The 8,816-nt window shown below is 33.6% G+C and overlaps 1 protein-coding gene across 2 annotated transcripts; it reads left to right on the top strand.

The window, feature by feature from the left end:
- The first annotated feature begins 1,794 nt into the window (after positions 1-1,794).
- Positions 1,795-8,098, top strand: LOC137830233 (kinesin-like protein KIN-14I). 2 transcript variants are annotated; one of them, XM_068637431.1, is made up of 21 exons: positions 1,795-2,040; positions 2,158-2,371; positions 2,614-2,780; positions 2,863-3,006; positions 3,189-3,425; positions 3,527-3,598; positions 3,863-3,931; positions 4,096-4,167; positions 4,261-4,392; positions 4,482-4,563; positions 4,690-4,785; positions 4,902-5,075; positions 5,158-5,264; positions 5,350-5,528; positions 5,663-5,824; positions 5,924-6,177; positions 6,296-6,459; positions 6,553-6,741; positions 7,042-7,529; positions 7,681-7,803; positions 7,931-8,098. In XM_068637431.1, the coding sequence occupies exons 2-21, from the start codon at positions 2,263-2,265 to the stop codon at positions 7,932-7,934; spliced, it is 3,024 nt and encodes a 1,007-aa protein (XP_068493532.1). In that variant the 5' UTR covers positions 1,795-2,040; positions 2,158-2,262; the 3' UTR covers positions 7,935-8,098. The 2 variants fall into 2 exon arrangements, with proteins under 2 accessions (XP_068493532.1, XP_068493531.1); XM_068637430.1 differs by having other exon boundaries at positions 1,849-2,040; positions 4,084-4,167.
- The last annotated feature ends 718 nt before the right edge of the window (positions 8,099-8,816 follow it).

Consider the following 8,816-nt stretch of genomic DNA (forward strand, 5'->3'; position numbering starts at 1 on the left):
CAGAAAGCACCTGAAAAAACAAAGGCTTAAACAGCACTGTTTATCAATCACTAATACGGAAGTGGCTTGTGAAAATACATTAATTTTATGTATTTTCTAAACCATCACAGTGGTAAAGATTATTAGAAAAAACTTTGGTGTTTGAGATTCATAACAGTCAAAGGTTGTCTCGATTTTTCTTATTAGTATTTGTTTCGATTAAATATAGGATGATATATGTTTCTTGTAACTCTAAAATATTTAAATAGTTAATCTTCAGATATAGTTTTCCTGTATTTTTTATCCAATTAGTATTTTAAATTTTTGAAATATATCATCTTTTTTGTTCTTCGAGTTTTATTTAAACAAATGTTATTCTTCTTCAAGACAATGTCTGAACAATGACAAACGATGCTGCATATTAAAATTAAATAGACTAAATAAATAAGTATTTTAGAAAAATTAAGCTTGCACTTAAAAAATAATGCAAAAAGATAATAAACAAATTGTTTTTTAAATATATTTATTTTTCACTTAAAACTCTTTTTGTATCTCTAATTATATATAAATGAGATACTTCATCTTTTGAGTGTATGTAGTGTCTTAATTATTTCATTTTAACAATTTTGTTTACTCTCTCTTAATTATTCACATCATCAAATAATATATCGTATCACAAATCATTCACTTATTTTAATAGCAATTATCACTCCTTCTCATTTTATGTTTTTTTAAAAATATAATACAGAGATAAATAGTGTATTTTTTTGACCAAAGATTGGTAGACTAATCGAAAAACACTGAATTAAATAATAAAACGGTAAAACTAACGTGTTGTAAGTAAAAAAAAAAACAGGTGTAGATCAATTTACAACACAAATTTGATAATATATTTTTGGAAAGTTAAATAAACTATTTCTGGTCTAACACAAATTCTATTTGTAGTTTTATTAAAAATACTTTTAATAGAAATTACTTATAAATAAAGTATTATTTTAATATAAGTTCTAGCGGTTTAAAATTGAAGAAAGGTCCTATCTTATTTAGCTTTAAGCATAACTTATATACGAAAGCATTCTCTTTAATATAAAACCATTTATATATGTAAGATTTATATTAAAATAGTATTTTATTCATAAACAATTTTTATACGTGATATCTATTGAAAATATTCTAAGAAGCTAGAAAAAATCATAATCCTAATAGTTAAAAAATTATGAATTTTGAAAAGGAAACAATCATTTATTTGATTACTGGTTTATTTGTTACCATGTATCAAGATGGATGATAATGAATGGAGATAAACCACATGAGTTCCTTTGTTTGGATAAATGTATTGAGGGAAAGAAGAGGAGTTTTTGTGTTGGGATTCATGCACAATTTATAAATATTTTGTTTATAAAGTGATTTTTCTATTTATCTCACATTTTTTATTTAAAAGTATTTATATAATCTTATACACATACTTGTTTTTGTTCTTCAGTCAAATAATTAAAAAATAAATATTCTATTATTTGTATTTTTCATCATATTATAAATATTCATTATCTTTTAAAGAATGTGATTGATTTTGTGGGTTTTGCTTCCATTCACGTTGAAAAATATGAAGAAAAAAAAACTAGCTTTAAAAAATAAAGTGTTACAAAAATTTGCAGTTTTCTAGGTTGAAGTGCACGCGCTTTGGGATGAAGTGAAAGAAAAGATGATGGAAATCAGAACGGAGTTAGAAACAAAACAAAACATTAATACGTGTTTATTAAAGTTTAAAACAGAGGAACGTGGGTTCGGAATATAGAGAGGTTCGGAGTTGAGGCATGGGAAGGTGAGAAGCAACAGAGTGGTGGAGAGTATAAAGTGGATACAGAAAGAAAGTAATAGAGAAAGAGAGAGGAAGAAGCATTTGAGTTGTTTGAGTACCACTTTGTTATCTGTACAGAGAAAGAGAAAAGCAAAAGGTCACGATGAGAATCTCTGTGTGTTTGAATTGGTAACAAAGAAACCTCAGCAACCCTCAACACCATCATCATCATCAAGTATTATAATCAGAGAGACATAAAGAGAGTGAGTGGGAGAGAGAGAGAGAGAAGAGACTCAACTTTTTTTTTATCTCTCCATTGCTTCTCTGTAATTACTCATCAATATCATTTCTTTTTTCTTTTTGGGTGCTGTGGAATCCAGCTTCTGGTGAGGACAATGTTGATGAGTTTGAATTGCTAAGCATAGTCTCTGGTGGGGGATAAAGAGGTTAGCTTAAGGCTCGCTTGGTGTGTGGTGTAGTTTGTTATGGCGGCATTGTCGTTTTCAGTGGCATCCGTGGTGGAAGATGTGCTTCAACAGCACGGTACTCGTCTCAAAGATCTTGATTTGGAATCTAGAAAAGCAGAAGAAGCCGGTAATTTCCCGTTATTTTTTCTGGGATTTTGTCAAAATTCAGTTTTTTTGAATTTCGGGTTCGTTGCATTTCGTTGTAATGTTTACTTGTTCCAGGTCTAATTGTCATGTTTATCCATGAATGTGTTAAATTATAATCCTTTTTTGCTATGCTAGTTTTGCTTTTACTGAAGGTTAACCGCTTGATGCATGCCATTTTCTTGTAAAATAGTTATCCTGAGATTGAAAGTATTTAAAATGCAGCATTCAGAAGGTATGAAGCAGCAGGATGGCTGAGGAAAATGGTTGGAGTTGTTGCAGCTAAAGATTTGCCAGCAGAGCCTTCTGAGCAAGAGTTTAGGCTTGGTTTGAGAAGTGGGATCATCCTCTGCAATGTTCTTAATAAGGTTCAACCTGGTGCTGTACCGAAGGTGAGCATGGTTTTAATTTTTTTATACTCGGTTTTAATGTTGTTGCTTATTTGCTAATGTAAACTCTGTATTACTCTTAAAGGTTGTGGAGAGTCCTCTTAATTCTGCACTAACCCCTGATGGGGCACCCTTATCGGCATTTCAGTATTTTGAAAACGTGAGGAACTTTCTGGTGGCTGTGCATGAAATTGGAATTCCTACCTTTGAGGCATCTGATCTTGATCAAGTATGTAAAGGACCACATACATATTACAGTTTCAAAATTTTGAGTAACAAATGTGTCATGGTGAACTGAATTGTTAATAACACATAATTCCTTGGCACTTAGCAACGTTGTGTACATTGGAAATTGGAAGTTTTATAATGTTTTGAGTTGGTTTTCTGCTAAATGATTGATTTGTGTTTTAGGGAGGAAAATCAGCCAGGATTGTGAACAGCGTCTTAGCCCTTAAGTCCTATAGTGAATGGAAACAGAGTGGGAGTAATGGTGTTTGGAAATTTGGTGGAACTGTCAAACCCACAATCTCCGCAAAATCTTTTGTGCGAAAAAACTCTGAGCCATTTACTAATTCCTTGTCGAGAAACTCATCCATCAATGAAAAATCCATGACCACTCTTACATCTGATATTGAGTCTAATAAAATGGTTGGTAAGCTTTATTTTTGGCCTTGGCCTGTTCTGTGAATTTATCTAGTGAACAGAAATAATAACTAAATGATTTTTTCTTTTCATTTTTACACATGCAGTCCGGGTCTCATTCTTTGAGCATGCTTGTTCGTGCAGTACTATTAGATAAGAAGCCCGAAGAAGTTCCACTGGTAAGGGGCTACGTTTTTCTGTATTCACTAGATAATTTTATTTATTAAATTAGACAAATGGTGTATTAGTCTGTGACATTTTGGAATTGAATTCCAACAGTATGTCGTAAGCTTGGAATATCTACTACCTTATTATGCCTTTAATGACTGTACGGATATTTATAAACTAGTCTTGCATTCACTCATCTCAATCTTGTCATTCATAATGCAAGAGGGCTTTTGAGATTGCTTGCTTTAAGTTACATTGTCTTCTCCGTGGAACAGTTAGTTGAATCAGTCTTGAACAAGGTAGTAGAGGAGTTTGAGCATCGCATTGCAAGCCAGGGAGAACAGGTACAATGCCATTTCACCTTATTAATGTATAATGTCATTGTTTTTAGGTGATGTTTGGGTGAGTTTTTGTACTCTACATGGCTCCATTAGTAGGAAGAAAAACTGTTAGTTGATCATTTTGACAAGCTGTGTTCTTGATTATTTATTAATAGTTTAATTTACAGACAAAAATTTTAAGAGGTGCTGGGTCCCAAGGCAATGGTTCTGTATCAAAGTTTGTTATGGCAGATAAAAAGGTAATATAGTACTACTGACCCCGAGCTTAACATATTAGAGGACCTTCATGAAACTTGAAAATGCTCATACTTATCCAGTTTTTATTTGACTAGATGGATAACAAGATTCCTACAGTTCCGAAGAAAGAAGGATTCCTCCATAAAACCCCTGTTGATGACGAGGAATCAAAAAGGCAACTTTTGAAGCAGCAAGTGCTCTTTGATCAACAGCAAAGAGATATTCAAGTAGGGAGCAGCTAAGATAATATTAATCTTTTTAACTTCTCGATTTTTTTTATTTATTAGTAAAATATTACCTCCTGTGTCTATTTAAGGAACTAAAGCATACAATTCACACCACCAAAGCTGGTATGCAGTTCCTGCAAATCAAGTTTCATGAGGAGTTCTCGAATCTAGGTAATATTTTGCTTGTGATTAATTTATTTGAAGTTCTTTTCTATATTGTTTCATTCCTATATAATGTGCATTATCATTGGTGAATGAGGTTCTGCATCTTATTTGATTTTCCATTTCTCTTTATAGGCAAGCACGTTCATGGCTTAGCTCATGCTGCTTCTGGATATCATAGAGTACTTGAAGAAAATCGCAAACTATACAATAAAGTCCAGGATCTTAAGGGTAAATTGCTGGACTAGCTGCTTTAAGCTTATTATGAGTTATATCCTATATCCCATTCACACCTTTGTAAGGATTTTGTCTTGATAAAAGCAAGATGGTTAATTTTGTTTGATCAGGAAGTATTAGGGTGTACTGTCGAGTAAGACCCTTCTTATCTGCACAACCAATTTATTCGAGCACAGTGGATAATATTGAAGATGGAACTATCACAATTAGTATTCCTTCAAAGAATGGGAAAGGGCGCAGATCCTTCAACTTCAACAAAATCTTTGGACCGGCTGCATCCCAAGGTTGGTTTGGTTTTCAATTCAGTTATCTCAGGATCACTATGTCTTAGTAAATATTGATAAAAAAAAATTGTCTTGCGTTCAGCGGAGGTCTTCTCTGATATGCAGCCACTCATTAGGTCTGTTCTTGATGGTTACAATGTTTGTATATTTGCTTATGGTCAAACAGGATCGGGAAAAACTTACACAATGGTAAGTTACACTTAGTTGTCAGTTGTGGCCTAAAAATACTTGAAATTTTAATGACACTTTTCTTATTTATGTTTTTATCTTGTAGACTGGACCGAAAGAGATCACAGAGAAAAGCCAAGGTGTAAATTACAGGGCCCTAAGTGATCTATTTCTTACAGCAGATCAAAGAAGAGACACTTTTTGCTATGATGTGTCTGTCCAAATGATTGAGATTTATAATGAGCAAGTCAGAGATCTATTGGTTTCTGATGGATCAAACAAAAGATATCCTTTTAGCTGTTACCTTAAAATGATTTAGAATACATATATAATTGACTTTTCAGTTTTTGAATTTTTGACTGATGAAAACAAAACAACCATTACTGATGATGCGTTTTTTTCCCTTAACCATTGATTACGTTGGAAATTCGTAGTAATTCTCATCGAGGGCTCAGTGTACCAGATGCATGCCTAGTCCCAGTATCATCAACAAGAGATGTTATTGAACTAATGAACCTGGGCCAAAGGAATCGTGCAGTTGGGGCTACGGCCCTTAATGACCGTAGTAGCAGATCACACAGGTATAACCTATTCATTGTCCTGTCGTCCATTCTTGTTTCTATAGTGTTTCCTTAAATGAAAAAATTAACCATTGACTTCTTAAATTATCAAATTGGCAGTTGCCTGACTGTTCATGTTCAAGGAAGAGATTTAACGTCTGGAACTATTCTACGTGGATGCATGCATCTGGTTGACTTGGCAGGAAGTGAGAGAGTTGACAAATCTGAGGCCACGGGAGACAGGTTGAAAGAGGCTCAGCATATTAACAAATCTCTTTCAGCTCTGGGTGATGTCATTGCTTCCCTTGCTCAGAGGAACCAACACGTTCCTTATAGAAATAGCAAACTCACACAGCTACTCCAAGATTCACTTGGTAAGGTTTAAGAAGCTAGTTTTCTGTACACAGCTCCTTTCTGTACACTTTTCTACTCTTGGATACACAATTTTCTCCAATTTGATTATCTCATTACGTTGGTTGGCGTTTATTTCAGGAGGACAGGCCAAGACACTTATGTTTGTTCACATAAGCCCAGAGGTCGATGCCATTGGAGAAACAATTAGCACCTTAAAGTTTGCAGAAAGAGTTGCCACTGTTGAACTTGGTGCTGCTCGAGTAAACAAGGATGGGGCAGATGTCAAAGAGCTCAAAGAACAGGTTGATATTCAAATTTGACCGATGTAGCTCTTCATAATAATCTTAGAAAGTCTTGGCACTACAGTTAAGCTAAATTTATGAATAATGTTTCAGATAGCCAGCCTCAAGGCAGCATTGGCACGAAAGGATGGTGAATCTCAGCATTCTTTATCTGGAAGCTCTGGAAAATATAGGACAACGGGTAACGAGCTAACGCCTTATCATGCAAACCAACGGGGAGTAGATATTGGGAGTGATAGCCTAGGATGCCGGCAACCAATGATTGATGTCGGCAACATAGAGGTGTGCATACTTCATTGTTTTCTGTTTTGATCAGTATTCTAATTTCGTCCACTTTGCAAGAATGGTCAGATTGTAGGAGAAACGTAATCCCCTTAACTTTGGAGAAGAACATGTTTGTTAATTAATAGAGATCCTCAAAATTAAGTTAAATGTACATAGCTCCTCTTTATACAAATTTTGCAGTTCAATACAAACAGCTGGATCCTCAAAATTATGTAACCGCCCTAAAAGTTGCATGAATCTGAACAATCAATTTACTTATGTTGAACACTGATGGAATTTTAACCATTGATCATGCAGCTTCACAGTAATACCCCATTGAGACAAAAAACTCAAAGCTATGATTTTGATGAGATGTCTACGAATTCACCACCCTGGCCACCAGTGAACAATCCTGGACAAAACTACCGGGAAGATGACAAAGAAACTGGTTCAGGAGAGTGGGTTGATAAAGTCATGGTAAACAAGCAAGATGCAAACAAAACTGACAACATCTTAGGCTGTTGGGAAGCAGACAGTGGGAACCTATCCGAGGCCTTTTATCAGAAATATCTTCAAGATTCTTCCAAAATGTACTCAGATGGATCCTACAATATGTTCATGGGGCACAACCAATTTAACATTGCTGGTTCAGATGACATGGATGATCTTGATGATACAACCACTGATTCCTCGGAGCCTGACTTGCTTTGGCAATTTAATAATTCCAAACTTACCAGCATAGCCAATGGTAATGCATCAAAGGCTAGGAGACCTGTCTCGAAGCCAACAAATAGCCCAATATTGAGGTAATGCTGCTTCTTCATGAAAAGACTTACAAAGTTTTTCTCTTAGTGGGAGTTTATTCTGAAAGAAAAAGTCATGTTTTTCTGTAGTTTTTTTAAAATTAAGATGAAAGAAACATGCATGTTGATAACTTAATTGATGCAATTTTTGCAGCAAGAATAACATCCATTCTTCTCTTGGTCCTTCACCTTCACGAAAACAACCAAATGGTGTCTTACATCGAACAGGGAGACATCCAGCTCCAATTGACATGAAACGTAAAACTGGTAGTAGAAAGTAAGCATGTTATTTATATGGGACGTTGATGATTTTTTGTTTCTTTTCAATTTTTTAGATGGAGAGCTTTTGCAATAATTTTTTGTGGGGTTTATGTTTGTAAGTTTTGTAAGTTGTATTTACACAGATAATGGAGGCAATAACGCCCGTTGCTTCTACCATGGATCAAGGATGGTTTTTTTTTTTTCATCTTACACTGTAGTTTTTAGGTGATGTAAAAAGTTCAACACCACTGCAATGGTCAAAATTGCAACAATGATCTGATTTGTAAAGTATATTTTTTCTTGTTTTGGTTGCCCCTTTTCTCATCATAATAGGCTTTTAAATTTTCTCCTATTTTTCTCCTCTTCCTGACTCATGTGAGTAAACATGATGGAACGTGAATTTAATTTGTGTTAGAAATTTTTTATTTTAAAAAGTAAATTTGAGAAATATAAAGTAATAATTTGGATTAGTTAATAAAAATAATCATTATAAATATATGTATGAAAAGAGTATGGTAAGGAAGAAAGTTTCTCATACAAGATTTATACAAGATTTGAACTATGTAGCATAGATACTGACACGATACGGATACGGACACGAAGATACGTATAATTTTTAAAATGTAAGACACGAGGACATGGATCTATATATTATATAATTTTGAATTATATAAATTGAAAATAAATATTTATATGCAAAAGTATGTTTCAGATTCTTTTGGGAGCAGAAATATATTTTCCATAACTGGTTCAAAAGAATTTGTTCCTTATTTTTATAATCATAATAAAAATTTATACAATAAATTTGAGTTTAAAATTGTGTTAGAACCGTGTTAAAAATTTTAAAAATCCAACAAATATTTTTTGAATTGAACACTTTACCGATAAGTGTCGTACGAGTGTCGACACGGATGCATGCGTGTGTCCAACACGGATACGTTCATTTAATTAATGTTTTGAAGCCTACATCAATCCTTTTAATTTTAGTTAATATTTTAAAATTAATAACAGTTCTAATTTTAATTAATG

The sequence above is a fragment of the Phaseolus vulgaris genome, chromosome 7 (genome assembly GCF_000499845.2).
Source record: "Phaseolus vulgaris cultivar G19833 chromosome 7, P. vulgaris v2.0, whole genome shotgun sequence".
NCBI classification, from domain to species: domain Eukaryota; kingdom Viridiplantae; phylum Streptophyta; class Magnoliopsida; order Fabales; family Fabaceae; genus Phaseolus; species Phaseolus vulgaris.

Excerpts from the sequence above, each read along its gene's own strand:
- LOC137830233 (XM_068637430.1), top strand. The coding sequence starts at position 2,263 with ATGGCGGCATTGTCGTTTTCAGTGGCATCCGTGGTGGAAGATGTGCTT. Across the intron at positions 2,781-2,862 it reads AACCTGGTGCTGTACCGAAG|GTTGTGGAGAGTCCTCTTAA; the intron begins GTGAGCATGGTT and ends TTACTCTTAAAG. Across the intron at positions 3,932-4,083 it reads TTGCAAGCCAGGGAGAACAG|TTTAATTTACAGACAAAAAT; the intron begins GTACAATGCCAT and ends ATTTATTAATAG.